Source organism: Fukomys damarensis, unplaced genomic scaffold, assembly GCF_012274545.1.
Source record: "Fukomys damarensis isolate Sample0158 unplaced genomic scaffold, DMR_v1.0_HiC HiC_scaffold_14, whole genome shotgun sequence".
NCBI classification, from domain to species: Eukaryota; Metazoa; Chordata; class Mammalia; order Rodentia; family Bathyergidae; genus Fukomys; species Fukomys damarensis.
In genome coordinates, this window is record NW_022900926.1 from 64,978,162 (window position 1) to 64,993,118 (window position 14,957).

General features: G+C 46.9%; 1 protein-coding gene across 2 annotated transcripts in view; it reads right to left on the reverse strand.

Annotated features, from left to right (window-relative positions):
- Positions 1-270: 270 nt before the first annotated feature.
- Thbs2 (thrombospondin 2) overlaps positions 271-14,957 on the reverse strand; it is a 32,155-nt gene continuing 17,468 nt past the window's right edge. For both annotated transcript variants that reach the window (XM_010628897.3, XM_033763409.1), the window contains exons 11-22: positions 14,242-14,369; positions 14,011-14,163; positions 12,986-13,204; positions 12,288-12,395; positions 11,176-11,335; positions 10,299-10,417; positions 9,674-9,908; positions 8,133-8,360; positions 7,464-7,735; positions 6,840-6,937; positions 5,360-5,499; positions 271-2,271 (exon numbers count right to left, since the gene is read on the reverse strand). In XM_010628897.3, the coding sequence (XP_010627199.1) occupies positions 2,264-2,271; positions 5,360-5,499; positions 6,840-6,937; positions 7,464-7,735; positions 8,133-8,360; positions 9,674-9,908; positions 10,299-10,417; positions 11,176-11,335; positions 12,288-12,395; positions 12,986-13,204; positions 14,011-14,163; positions 14,242-14,369 (1,868 nt within the window). In that variant the 3' untranslated portion in view covers positions 271-2,263. The remainder of the gene's footprint in view (positions 2,272-5,359; positions 5,500-6,839; positions 6,938-7,463; positions 7,736-8,132; positions 8,361-9,673; positions 9,909-10,298; positions 10,418-11,175; positions 11,336-12,287; positions 12,396-12,985; positions 13,205-14,010; positions 14,164-14,241; positions 14,370-14,957) is intronic.

Consider the following 14,957-nt stretch of genomic DNA (forward strand, 5'->3'; position numbering starts at 1 on the left):
TGTCAAGCACACAGCAAGGCCCTTGGCAGCAGAGACCCGGATGACAGAGCTGCTCTCTCAAGGCCTCGGACCTGTTCTTGGCCTGGGGGTGGTGGGAACCAGTAACCAAGGGCCTTCTTGGGATCTTTCGGGAGGCAAAACTTCAGTTCTCTCTATTCAGAGTTTTCTCCCTTCCCCCCAGCAGAAACCCTGCTATTTCCTTTCAAAAAAGGGAGAGAGATTCATTTATAGAAAACCTTTTTTATAATTTATTTCCTGTATTAATCTTCAAAGTATAAAAATGAGGCTCTAGCTAAATTCAGGGTCTCAGTGGTGAAATTTTGACCATGTGAACAAATAAATAAATATTAACAATCTTTGGCAAAACAAAGTTTCATTCAGCTAAATGAGAACCTTGTTAAAAAACATAAATAATTTACAAAAAATTATGGTACATTCTAAGTATTCACATCATCATCCCCATTGTACTGCTGGACCAAACGCCCCAAAACAGAAGCCTACACACTCTTCACGATCGCCACATTTAATGAAGCTTCCCAATCCCTTTTTGGTTCTGGGAATACAGTTCCACAAAAATGAAAAGTGCAGCAAAACAAAAGAGGACCAACCTCAAAAGAAGCAACAAAAAAATAACTGCATCAAAATGAAATACTATGTAAATTAAGACAGGTTATTTGACATAGAAATGCTATCGCAATTAATAGAGAGAAGAGAGATTCGTCCCACGTCAGATAGACAACTTCCACTAACCCATTAACCCTCCATGTGGAGTGTAAGGAACTGAAATCTCCTGCACACCATGCAGCTTCAAGCCAGAACTAAACTAAACTTGTGCCCCTTACTGTGTGATTGCTTATTGGGTGTGCCTGTGAGACCAAATATGGATTATTCGTCAGCACTCAAATTTTAAAAACTATATACAGCAGATAGATAACAATAAAAAAATTGAACTAAAATCACTGGCAACTGAATATATTAAGGTTCCATTATGAATTCTTCAGTATTATTTATTTGCCCTATTACATCTTACAGCAGGCTTTATCATGACAATATAATATTATAAAGCCTTGTGCTTCAACAGGCAGATATTTTGCTGTAACTACATCTTCATATTATTATATCCTTGCTATATGTTTATTTCTGAAAATTATACTACTTATGTGTTACGTGGCACGTTTAAAATAAGTTACTGGTGAGTGAAGCTGCATTTTCTATTCTTTTAATAAATACTAATAAAACACTTATAACTGGAACCTTAGCGAAATGTGTTGCTGAATAAGGATATGCAACTGCTCCATAGTTGTCAAAGCCTCGTTTATCAGGCTGGTTGTTCTCCAGGAGCTGAGATCTGGAAAGAAGCCCAAAGCAAACATCACTGTGATGAGGATGCTGAACTGCAGGATGGCCCTGCTGGCCAGGAATCCTCACAGCCCTCTCTGCAGGAACAGCAGGCTGACACAAAGCCTTGGCACTCACTTGCCTTAAACTCCCAGGCTGCACCAAGCCCACAGCGGGGCCGCAAGAGGTTCACTGTGCAGGACATTTCCTCTGAGAGAACTCGGTCTCTACCAAACATGAGACTTCCATTGCAGGACAGGAGGAGAAAGGGGAAGGGTGTTCTATTAATTTTCTCACTATTTTATCTATTCTAATTAGTCAGTTTACATCTCCCATTATTCCATTTTGGGCCAGACTCACGTGACAATTATTTCCTAACCTCGTCCTTGCTGTGGCATTATTTCAAACTCTACTCAATTCTTCATTATGGTTGACCTGACGGGACTTGGGTGTTTTTGTAAAAAAGCACTAATCCAAGAACAGTGAAAACATTAAGCACTGAAAGTAGATGAGCAATATTTTTCATGCTTAATTTATAATAATGGCTTAGGCACAATATTCCCTTCAACTTCATATACACATAAATACAATAAGTAATTACATTTCATATGTAAACGTCAACCTTTTTAAACAAACAAGTAAAAGGAATGCAATTTCATGCCCAATTTTCACTCCACATAAAATATCTTTCATCATCAAACTGTTTTCTGGTAGAAGGCTGGATGTGCATCTTTGGGTTCCTTTCATGGTTGTCATCTGAAGGCACTTGGACTTGGGGCTGATGAAGGAACTGAAAATCCACTCATAGTCAAGGACAAGGAGCATTAAGTTCCATAGAACAGAGAAAAGCTACAAGTACCAGGTGCACTGCGATGTCTAAGTAACAGCATTTGTAGCACATTGCTGGAAATCTGGCACATCTTATTTAGGCATCTAAAAGAAAAGCAATAAACAGAATTAAAATGACTGAATTATGGGATTTGTTTTACTGTCTCACCCATAACCGGAATATCATTGTTTTAACTAAAAAGTGACATCAAAAGGCTGGTTGGATGGATGGAAGAGAGTATAGAAGAATGGAAAGAAAGGAGGAAGAATGGGTAGAAGGATGGAAAGGAAGAAAGCAAGGAGGGAGGAAGGACAGGATAGATGGATGTAAAGTTAGCTAAAAGGATTGATGGGAAGATGGATAGATGATGGATGGATGGATGGAGACATGAAGGGAAGAGTGGAAACTTACATGGAAGGATGGATGAAAGAATAAATGGAATGATGAATGAAGGGAGAGATGGCTGGATGGATGGAAAGAAGGATGAATGGAAAGGTAGAAGGATAGGTTGAAGGATGGATGAACAAATGGAAGGATGGATTGAGAGATGGAATGGAATGATGAATGGAAATATAAAAATATGGTAGGACTGATGGGTGATAGATGGAATGATAGAAGAAATGGAGGAATGAAGGAAAGGAAGGAAGGGCAGACAGGAGGAAAACAGAAGCTATGGAAGGAGGGATGAACAAATAGAAGGATGGATGAATGAAAATATGAAAGGGCTGATGGATGGATAGTTGGAAGAATGGATGCAAGGATAAATGAAATGATGAAAAGATGGGAAGATGGGTGGGTGGATGGCTTTTTGAATGATCAATAATTTGGACTGTGGGTAGACTGAAATATGATATTATTAAAAGATATCCTAACAAAGGGAAAGATGAAACTTGATTTGTGACTTTCAATGTGTGATTTTTGTACAGTCATATCTGAGCCTTACTTCCTATATCTGTAGAAAACACAGCACTAGACTGGATGAGAGTAAAACTCTCTTTGAGGGTTATAATACTTTGATTAAAATATACACCTAGAAGTCTAACTAAAAATAAACTCTTCTATCCCCATCAGCCTATGAAGGCATAGCAAATACAGGAACCTGTAGAATTTAGTAATCTGTAAATAATTAGAAAGTACTCATCTGGCACAGCACTGACATAGACGTGTTTGTCAGGACACAGAAACCTTCCCAGACACATCCAACCATCTGATATTTGAAAAAGGGGCCCAAAACATGTGTTGGTTGAAAAACAGCCTATTCAACAAATGACACTGGAAAAACTGGCATCTGTTTGCAAAAGATTGAAGCAGGACCCATATCTCTCATAATGCACTAAACTAAATCAAAATAGATCAAAGATCTAAACATTAAAATAGAAACACTGAGCCTAATGGAAGGAAAATAGGTAAAACACTTGAAGTAATAGGTATAGAAAATGATTTTTAAGCCAGAACTTTAATTGCCCAAGGAATAGCATAAGAATCAGCAAATGGTATTACATTAAATTAATAAACTTGTACACAGCCAAGGAAACAGTTAGTGCAAAAAAGCAAAAGAAAAATTAGGCCACCTGAAATAAACGAGCAAGAAGAAAATAAATAGACCCAATCAAGAAATGGGTAAGTGAAATGAACAGACACTTATCAGAAAAGAAGTGCACATGGCCAATAAACATAAGAAAATATGTTCAACATTTCTGGTCATTAGGGAAATGAAAACCGAAACAGTGATAAGATTCCATCTTACCCCAGAAACAGTGGCTATCATGAAGAAGTCAAAAAATAACAAGTGTCAGAAGTCAGAAGGGATGTGATGAAAAAGAAACCCTCCTAAACTGTTAATGGTACTGTAAACTAGTACAACCACTATGGAAATCAGTATTGCTATTTCTCAAAGAGATTCCATATGACCCAGCTATCACCCAAAGAGCTTAAAAGATCACATTACAGCAATATATGCATGCCTGTGTTTATACAGCACAATTTATAATAACTAAATGCTGGAAGCAGCCCATATATATCTCAACAGATGAATGGATAAAAAAAAAATGTGGTATCTGTACAGAATGGAATACTACTCAGCTATAAAGAAAGATAAATTCAAGACATCTGTAGGAAAATGGATGCATCTGGAAAATATAATGTTGAGTGAAATAAATAAAACACACAAGCTTAAATGTGTATGTTTCCCTCATTTGAGTACGGCAAAGTACAAAGAGCATAATAAAGGACAGATTAAAGGAATCAAAAGGACAGTTCTCTTACAAGTAGGAAGGGATCCAGGAGACAGAGGTAGAGGGGAGAGGAAGTAAATAGAATTAAGCTGTGCCATGTATAGGGTCCTAATAACTTCAACAAATATAATTATGCATTATAAAAATGAAGTAAGATTAACAATAACAATAAGAATGAAAATGGGGAGAGGGGATTTAGAGGAAGGGCAGTATTATAGGGAGAAAGGGGAAGAGGATTAACAAAAAGAAACAAGCTGTGCTATGTACCTGGACCTACTCCCCAAGATGAATGTAAACTTCATGTACTGCAAACATGTACTAATAAAAATATGGGAAAAAAAAAACTACCAGGCAGAGCAACCTCCAAAGTAGAAGGACATGACAAGTAGAAATTAGAGGCCCTCGAACTCTGATAGAAGACTGCCATGCGCAAGCTATTCATTATTTCTGCTCCATTCCATCTCCTTCTGAGCCTGTTTTTCTTCTTATCTCTCCTCCATTTCAAGCTCACTTTAAATTAAGATTTCTCAGCTCTGGAGAAACTTGATAGAGTGCTTCAATTTGTTTTCTGCTCCTGTCTTTCCTTAAATCTGTCACAACCAACATCAATGTAAAAATTACTTGAGGATATAGTTTATATCCAAAAGAATCATTATATCTCACCTCTCTGGAATTCATCAAATTTGTGGCTCGAGTTGCAGTGTGATTTAGAAATAATGGTCTGCTATCATGTTTTTAGACTATTAGCAAAATGCCTTGTAGCCACAAAACTTTAAAAAAAATAAAAAGCATAGTGTTTCAATTTAAAACAACAAAGAATCAAACAAAATAGAACATGCAACTCCCAAACATAGTCTCTGCTAGGAAGAGGAAGGTGCTGTGACATGGGGGTGATATCTGGGTTCCCTGTCTGGACCCCAGGAGGGAGGCCCAACCTTCAAGCCCCCTCTGCACTCACCTCGGCACTCATACTTGAGATCTGAGAAGTAGACCATTTCTTGAGAGAAGACAAACAGACCCAGACGCCCACCAGCATAGGTTTGGTCATAGATCGGTCCTGAGTCAGCCATGACCTGCTTTCCTTCATGCACTAAGACTCTGAAAACATGGGGTAGGGGAGAAAGAAAACTTGAATTCTGTAAAGCACATCAATCAGGGCTGCAGTTATTCAGGTTGTATGGGATGCCATGTTGGCCAAGAGGGCTCTAGGATTTTCTTCCTGGTGTTGGGGATGGGATGCAGGGCTTTGGGCATGTTAAGCAAGCACTCTGAAACAAAGCCACACTTCCAGCCCACCACAGAAGAGTCTGAACCTCACCCCCGCTCAGGCTCCATCAGGCCTAGCTGGGCTTGCTCTCCCCTCACAAGCCCTGCCCAACACCAATCCGAGGAGGACCTTTCTTTCCTTCAATCCCTGCCACTCCACACTTGGGGTGTACAGACAGCCACAAATACTGCCTACAGTAGTCTCTGCCTTTAGGGTCCAAGGAACAGTATGAACAGTGAGGGGCACTCCTTTGTGGCCTCTGGGGATGGCTCCCTTCCTTTTCCTGGATGCAAGTCCTTCCCACAAGAAAGGCTCTGTGAGGACAGAGGTCCACCCTCCTGCCCTGCTCAATGTGAAGTGGAAACTCTACAGGGGAGACAGGACTCATGGCCAAGGGACATCACACCCAAAACTCACACACTGTCTACCTGGAAGAACCTTGCACTCCTGGTATCTCTAAAGAATCCAAGAGAAGCTGGGTACAGTGTTTGCTTAGCACATGCAAGCCCCTGGGTTCAATCCCCAGTAAGAGAGAGAAAAATTGGAGGGTGGAGATTCAACAGATGAGACTGAATCCAAAGTTTCTGAAGGAGGGAAGGGGAGGAGAGGGGAGGAGAGAGAAGGGAGAAGGGGGAGGAAAGAGAGGTGGGAAGGGAAAGGAAAGAAGGGGAAGAAAGGGGAGGGGAGGGAGGAGAGGAGAAGTCTTTAAATTGTTCATTTTTGTTTTCATCAAAATCAATTACAAATATTGTTAGCCCAAAGTCACAAAACTCTGTTGGCCTGGTATTTGTAACAGTTTTAGTCACTCATGTGACTGCAAAGCCAGCCATTCATGCATCATAGGCAGGATATGTTCTCCAGATGAAGCACAGGTGAGTTTTACAAGGATGCAGCGCATCCACCCAGGCTTCTGCCCTGACCCTGAGAAGGACAGGTGCCCGTCACCCTCCATGTTACCTCCACTAGGCAAACTGTGTTTTCTCCTTTTCAGCAGTTTTTATTTTTTAAGTAAGCCATTCATAGTAGAGTTGCAAGATAGAAAAGGGAGCCCATTAGAAGATGAAGAATCAGAGAACATCAGAGTTGGAATTTGTCCATTAGAGCTCAAACTCGCTCTGCCATGGGAAGACATCACTGAGTACAGGTGTGACTGGCGTCATGCTGCCCTTACCTCATGTATCCTGTCTTGGGTCTGTGGATCAGGTGCCACCGATAGGCAGTGTAGTCCTTCCAGCCAATGTTTTTGGGGTCGTGCCATAATGTCCTCACCTGGGGAAAAGGCACCAGCCTGAAGTCATTTTATCCCGAGTGTCCACCATGGCCTCATACACGGGGCGTAAACTAACCATGATTCTGCAAGGTCTCCCTGCATTCAGCTGCCTGGCCCTCGGACACATGTTCATATGGACACAGCACATATGCTTGTCACAGCACTGTGTGACTTGCCCCCATGAACCTGTCACATGGCCCTCGAGGTCCGTGGTCAGTGGGGCCATGGCTCAGCTCTCTGACAGCAGCCCTGGCCCAGGCACAGGGTCCAGGGTCAAGAGAGTCAGTTCTCACAATCCATGACCACAGGCAAAGCTTTAACTTTCTGAAACCCAGCTGTCCCTGTCTTTGGAACCGAGCAGAGGTATGGCTAATCTGCAAGGAGATTCAAACTGAGTTTATGAGATCACAAGGCATGCTGCCTTTAATGCATAAGTGGTCCACAGCAATAACCTCAATGATTTCTGCTGAGGACAGAGGCAGCCCAGCTGGACAAGCTGGACGGCAGAGCAGCTACCAGCCTCACCTGCCCCTCCGTGTTCCCTGTGTGCCACAGTGCATTTCGCAGGTGCTCGCCGGTGCCCGTTGTGGAGTTGACCACCTTGAGCGACACGCCTGAGTAGCCGTAGGCCCGGCTGGGCTGGTCCTCCCAGTAGGTCTGGGTCACCTGCTTCCACATCACCACATAGAATCGGCTGCTGGACTGATAGCCAAAGACGAAGCCTGCGTAGTCGTCATCCCGGTCCGTGTTCACGTAAAACGTGCCGCTGAAGTCCACAGATCCAAACTCGTCAAAACCTGAGTATGAGGGACGTGTGGCAGCAACATGAGTGGGACCCCTGGGGGAGCCCAGACTGGACCCTGGATCATGGGAAAGTGGTTTTTCTCTCCTACCTCACCCGGGCTCTTTATGGAGAGAGCAATGGAACTTAGGGATGATTTTACACCCGACTTAGAGCATTACACTGTCTGACATAACCCTGAGTAACCCAAGTCGGTGCAGAGAAATGGCCAGCTGAATGTGACACTAGAGAGGCAGACACAGGCTCCTCTGATTCTACTGTGAGATATGTAGGCTGACAGTTTCACAAGCAAGGAAGGATGAGGCCCCACAAAGGCCCCTGAGTCCCCTTGGCATGGTCCCACAGACCTCTGCGGACACTGAGGGGCATCTCCTGGGGTCTCATAGGCTCACCTACAGCGATGCCAGGATCTGAGTTTGCCGTCTGAACCAGCTCCTTGCCTTGGTGCCGGATGACCCAGTTGGGATCAATCTGAGTGGTCCCCTTGGGGTCCAGAGGGACCATCTGAAAGTTCCTGAAGTCAGTCTCACTGATGGCATTGTTCTCAGGGCACACATCATCGATATCCGGGACGTTGTCATTATCAAAGTCATCTTTACAAATATCACCTCGCCCATCACCTATTTGCAAGGAATAAGCGAAAGACAGGAGAATGAGTGGGTGGCTTGCCATTTGTCTCCGTAGTGTGAGAGCATGTGGTCTCTGAAGCCTGTGGCTGAGCCCTAGCAGTGATGCACAGACGGATAATCTAGTCTCCGCGGATCCTATCTCATGTGCTCTGAGGAGTCTGCACACGTCTGCCATGCCATCCCACATCTGCTCAGAGCAAACACCCATCAAGGACTTCACAGTGAAGCCTCAGGAACCACAATGCTCCCTCTTCCTGAGCTCAGACCTGGGAGGAGACCTGTCACACAATGTCCAGATGAACTTGTAGATGCTTCTGCCACCTTTAAAACCCCCATCCTGCTGTAGTCTATTTGGCATTCAGAACTCTTAGCCTGCACTGAATTTTGCTAAAGGAATTTGGACTCCCTCTGTTAGGAACCTTCTGGTTGGATCCCCAGTGGGGCTGTGGCTGCATAGCTGCATGCCACCAGTTTGCAGAGGGTGATGGACTGTGGTGTGTGGGATCTCTGGGACCACTTTCCTGGGTACCATATGGCCCAGTGTGTCAACCTGCCCTGCACGTCCACTTGTTTCACAGAAAGGAAAAGATAGCAAATCTAACTTCAAGTTTGACATTCTGATACCCATCCTTTTTTTCACAGTGATTTCCTTGTGCTCAGTATCACACGTTTCCCTTACTGCATGGAGGGGCATGACCACATGCAAGGACTTCTGGGAAACTCTCAGCTCCTTCTCTTTGCAAGCTACCTCGACACAGAGCCTCTGCAGAAGCTGGGCTCCCCTGCTGTCCTGCCCAGCTGAGCTGGGGTTTTCCTATCAGACCTCAATGAGACTTCCCTGACTATCTGATCCTCACTGGCCCAGTACCCAGAGCCCCTGATTTCCATCCACGAAAGGGCTCGGACAGCAAATCTGCTATGTTAGTCATCCATTCCCAGCACCCCACTGCCACAGAAGTGCTCTTTATTGCTCAGAGATATAGATATTCAAGAAGGAGTACAATCTGTCCTCCAAACCCTACACAGATGGGCACCACCTATTCACATGGGTCCTTCTCCTTATTCACACTCCCCACATTCTGTATTCTCTGTCTCTAATTCTTTCCTGTTCCCTCTCTGGCCTCCTACACTCATTTTTTTCTTTTTCTAAGAGATTGTCAAAGTCCTGAAAATCATACAGATCCAGGTTTTCTCTTCATTGTAAAATGCACAGGCAGACACCACGTGACAATGAGGGGCTGGGCAGTCTGGGGACTGCTGTGCCTATGGCCCTGGCAGGGCTGGAGCCCTGGGAGAGCACTCACCATCTGAGTCCTCCTGCTCAGGGTTGAACACCAGCCGGCAGTTGTCCCTGTCATCCGGGACCCCATCATTATCATCATCGGGGTCACAGGCATCACCCTTGCCATCGTTGTCATGGTCAGCCTGGTTGGAATTGGAAATGTAGGGGCAGTTGTCCTGGTTGTTCTGGTGGCCATCATCATCTATGTCTTCGTTGTTGTCACACTGGTCTCCCACGAGGTCATTGTCCAGGTCCATCTGCGAGACAGAGACAAAGGGGAAGGCAGGTAAGCCCCTCCCTGAGGATGTGCCCAGCTGGACCAGCCAGCCACCTCCCACGTCCTCAGCAATGAGGCCACTGGGCCAAGCTCACTCTGCTGCCTGTACCAGCACTGGGCCAAATCTTTCCAGCCTGTGCTGCCTCCCAGCAGGAAGCCCCTCACTGAAGGGAGTTTGGTTTTCTCGCAGAAAAGATGAGAGGCACCTGAGATGCCAGAATTCTGCTGAGATGTGAGATACATACATGTTTCCAACTGAGATTACTGAAAAGCCAGGATGTGTTGGCCAAACTGACAGGAGTCACAAAGGTGTGTCTCTACATAACTGCCCAGAACCTGGGACCCACCCTGCTCACAAGTGTCTGGTCACCTGGTCAGGATTGTGCATCAGAGGGCAGTTGTCACAGTGGTCACCCACACCGTCGCCATCTGTGTCTCTCTGATCAGTATTATAGACATAGGGACAGTTGTCTCGCTCATTGAAGACATCTGTTGGCATTCAAAGAAAGAGGCGATAGACTGGGTTTAGGAAAAGGGTGCTGCTTTTCCTGTCATGTTAAGCAACATACAAGCAAATTTTTTGCTTAATAATAATAAAAAGCTATAGCAGAATGTGAAGATGATTGGATTTCAGAAGACGATGGAAGAGGAGACAGGTGAGGGCTGGAGCAGCTGCTGCCTGTGCAGGGCTTTCCTGGTCCCTGAACACTTGAGGAAAGAATGACCTGGGGTAGGATAGCTTCAGGCCTTGGGCTCCAGCCTGGAGGCCAGCAGGTCTCAGGAAAGTGTCAACCTGCTGCGGTGGCAGAGGTCACGTGGCACACCTCCACATGCCAGCAGAGGGAAGGGCTGGGCAACACGATGTGAAAAGGGAACTCAGATGTAAATGCCCCCAGTCCCAGAAAGTCCTCTGAGACCTTTCTTAGAGCCAGTTTGACCAGGCAAGGGGTCAGGGTTCTCGGGGCTCAGGACAGAGGTGCACCCAAGAGGGGCCCATGAATGGCTGCACCTGGGGAGGAGACCTGCTACTTAAGGAACCATTTCACCTCCTGTCAGCAGGTAATGAAGAAGCGCTTTCCCCAAACTTCAGAATTAAAAGCAACCCTGTAGAGTACACCCGCATGAGGCTGTGTCCAGGACCTCAGATGCCAATCCCCAAATAATAAGAACCCAGTCTGTGCACACGCAGGAGACACAGCCCCCTATACTTCCACCACAGTGAGATGCAGCCCTGGCAGGGCACTGACCATCGCCGTCAATGTCCACAGAGCAGGCATCGCCCTCGCCATTGTTGTCCGTATCGATCTGAGCAGGGTTGTGCACATAGGGGCAGTTGTCACAGCGGTCCCCAACCTCATCCTTGTCATAGTCAGACTGACGGGGGTTGAACAGCAGCTGGCAATTGTCCTAAAAATGCAAGAAGTGACTCAATAAAGGGCATGGCAATGTCTGTCGGGTCACCAAAAAACAGGGTTAGAATTTACAAGTTAGGCATTCAAAGTAGATCAGCCTTGTCAGCATAGAGAGAAAGAAACAAAAGTCACAGCCCTTACCGACACCTGTGAGCCCTCCCTCTTTTTATAAATATTTATGCACCTGCTCTCTGCTTGCAACTCTGAGGTTTCCTGTGACAAAGATAATATTCCTGCTGCTTCCCAGTGAAGGCAGATGAATGGCTGAACTAGAGGACGGACAGAGGAAAGTCAGGTGTGTGGATGCCCAGGACAGAATCGAGGTGATCCACCTATGCCGGTGTCATACTGTGTGCTGACCTGTGACACTGTCTGTGTGCAGCAACCTCAAGGCCAGGGGAAGCACCAGCTCCTGACACCTCAGCGTAAGGAAGGGACGTGGATGCACAGTTAAAAGTAAACCGGATTGAGCACATTTTCTTGTAAAGCACCATAGTGGGTCATGCTCCAGCTGCTCTGCAGTTGAAAATGACCTAGGTACCGTCTGTGTTCCCAACTAGGAAATCACTTGTGCACAAAACCACATTGAGGTGATGGCATTGCGAGGGCTACTTGGTGCCTCCCAATCTCAGCCGAGCAAAGTGGTCCATGTCTGTGATCCCAGCCCTTTGGGAGGCTGTGGCAGGGCGATCAACAGTTTCAACTCAGCCCGAACAACTTAGTGACTTAGCAAGACCCTGTCATAAAATATAAAAAATACAAAAGGACTGGGGATGCAGCTTGGTGGGAAGGACCCTGGGTTCGATCTCCAGTACTACAAGAAGAGGGAAGGGAAGGGGGAAGGGGAAAGGGAAGAGTGAAGACAGCAGAAGAGGGAAAGAACCCTGTTTCCCTGCTGCCTCTGCTCCTGAGCTCACAGGCAGCTGTCACAGGGCGCCCTGCCCTACCTTCTCATCGCTCACTCCATCATTGTCATCATCCTCGTCACAGGCATCACCCATTCCATCCTTATCAAAATCCTCCTGGCCAGAATTGGGGAGTTGGGGGCAGTTGTCCTGTAGTTATAAAAGGCATAATAATCAAGAGAACATTCAGAAAGGTCCCTGCTTTCCACACAAAGGTAAAACAAAACAAGAGATGTGGCTTCACAGACATGAATGCAGGACCTCTGTCCTCAACAGGAAGCAGAGAAATAGGGCCATGCCACTGGGCCAGGTCTGTCCTTTCTCTCCAGGTCCTGCCTTAGGGATCCTGTCACCTGTGCCAGCAAGCTGGGGCAAAAGCTCTATGCAGCCCAAAGACTGCAGAGACAGGAGGGGGACAAGTGTGTTGCTGCCTGCAAAGAGAGGAGCCATGCAGAAGCTCCACAATCAGAGCCCAGACTTCAGGCTCTATCCTGCACCAGCCAGCAAGTCTTCAGCAAAGGAGCCCTTGTGGTGGGTACGGCCAGTTTGGAAACTGAGGCTCAGAACTTGAAACCACTTCCTCCTCACTAAAAGCAGACAGGAAGTGGGAAGCTTGCTCCCAAGCTGAGTGTACAGTCTCAGCTGTGGAAAGGTGTGGTAGACTGCTGCCTTGTGCCTCGCTCGGTGCTGAACTCACATGAATGCAGAACATGACCAGCCTATAGGGTCGCAGGCCTCACCTTGACGCAGTGGTAGGTGGCGTTGGTGGCGCAGACCAGGTTGCTGTTGGGCCAGCCATCCAGGTCGGAGTCCTCCCCGCAGATGAGCCCATCTCCCGCGTAGCCTGTCTGGCACTCGCACTTGTACATGGGGTCGCTGAAGTGGCCCAGGTAGATGCACTCCGCATGCCGGTGGCAGTGGTGAGTATTGTCCTTACAAGGGTTCTCAGGCTCACACACCTGGAGTCCCAGGGCCACAGGGTTATGGAACAGACAACACAGGATGGACTGACACAGGCCCTGGGGCAACCCCAGGAGTGTAGGGAGATTGCAGCCAGTTATGAGTCTGGAAACTGGGATATGTTGTGGTCCTGAGGCAGTTTGCCTGTCCCTGAGCTCTGGGAACCATTTCCCTGCTCCCCTATAGAGAAGCATGTGATGTTGCTTGCTGTGGTTCAAATACCTCTCCACCAAGCATGTGTGGAAACAAAATCTCCAAGAAGACTGTGACGGGAGGTAGGGCCCAAGGAGCAATGCTAGGTCTCGAGAGTCCCACCCTGATGAAGGAGTCCTGCTGCTGGTGTAAGGGCCATGGCCAAGAGCTCAGGCTTGACCTCTCGTGCACTCTCTGCCTTCTGCATCCTGTGTCCTGCCTCCTGCCTGGTGACAGACACAACATGGGGGCCCTCACCAGATCACTCCACCCCTGTCTAGGACTTCTAGCCTCCAGAACTGTAGAAATGAATTTCTGTTCTTTATAAATTACCTAAATTGTTATAGCAACACAAAATAACCCACAGAGAAGGAAATGGTTACCTCAGTGCTCATATATTCCTGCAGAAAATCTCAGGTCTGAATTCCCCTGGGGCCATCATGGGGCCCAGATGGATGGGGTTTGGTGGCCTGACTTGAGAGAGGTAGGTGTCTACCAAGATCTCCCCAACAATGCAACTCCCCTCTTCCCTATCCCACCTCCACTTCTCTGGACTCAGTTCAGTTTTTTCCCTAACCTGTGCCAATATGCAGGAAAGGCCAGCTTTGCTCACCTGCTTTTCTGTCCTGGCTGCCTCCAGGCCCACTGCAAAGGGCTGGGTCCCCTTATAGCGTGGTGGGCAGGGCAGGCAGTGAAAGCCAGGCTGGGTGTTGACGCAGCGGGAAACTTTGTTGGTGGAGAAGCAGATGTCCGCAACCACAGCACACTGTGGGGAGGAGGAGACATGAGCCACAGCCCCCTGATCCCCACAGTGTGCCTTTCCGCTCAGAGATGGAGCACCCACCTCATCCAGGTCCTCACAGTGAGTCCCGTTGCCCAGGAAGCCTACTGGGCAGGAGCCGCAGGACCAGGACCCATCCGGGAAGCTGTTGCATGCAGCTCCAGGGAAGCAGGGGTTGGACAAGCACCCATCTGTGGGAGAGGCAGGCAGAGCTTGAGCCAGGGTGCGGCAGCACCTGCCCAGCTCCGCTGAAAGTGCTGCAAAAGGAAGTGCATCCCTGCACCTGTCACCTGCCCAGTGTCAGAAGGAAGGCAGATCTTGGACACCCCATACTCATAAGAGGATTAATCCACTGATGAGTTCTCAGCTGGCTTGCTGTTAGGAGATGGGATCTGATCAGGAGAGGTGGATCACTGGGGACATGGCCCAGAAGGGTTTACCTCTTCCCCATTCCTCCTTCTCTCTCTGTTCGCCACCACCCTGCCATGAGCTGTTTCTGCGCTGTGATGCCCCTCTGCCATGCCTTGGAGCCAGCCAACCCTGAACTGAAACCTCCATAAACTGTGAGCCAAATAAACCTCTCCTCCATACAGCTGCGGTCCTGGGTGTTGTGTTTCAGAGATGAGAAAGTAGCTGAGATGACAAGTTAGTGAGGCACTAGTGAGTAGTGAGGCACTTCAACATTAAAAGAAAGAATAAAAAAGGCTGAAGACACTGATCAGTGCAGAGGCCTTGGTTAATTCCCAGAACCAAAAAAAAAAAAAAAAAAAAAAAAAAAA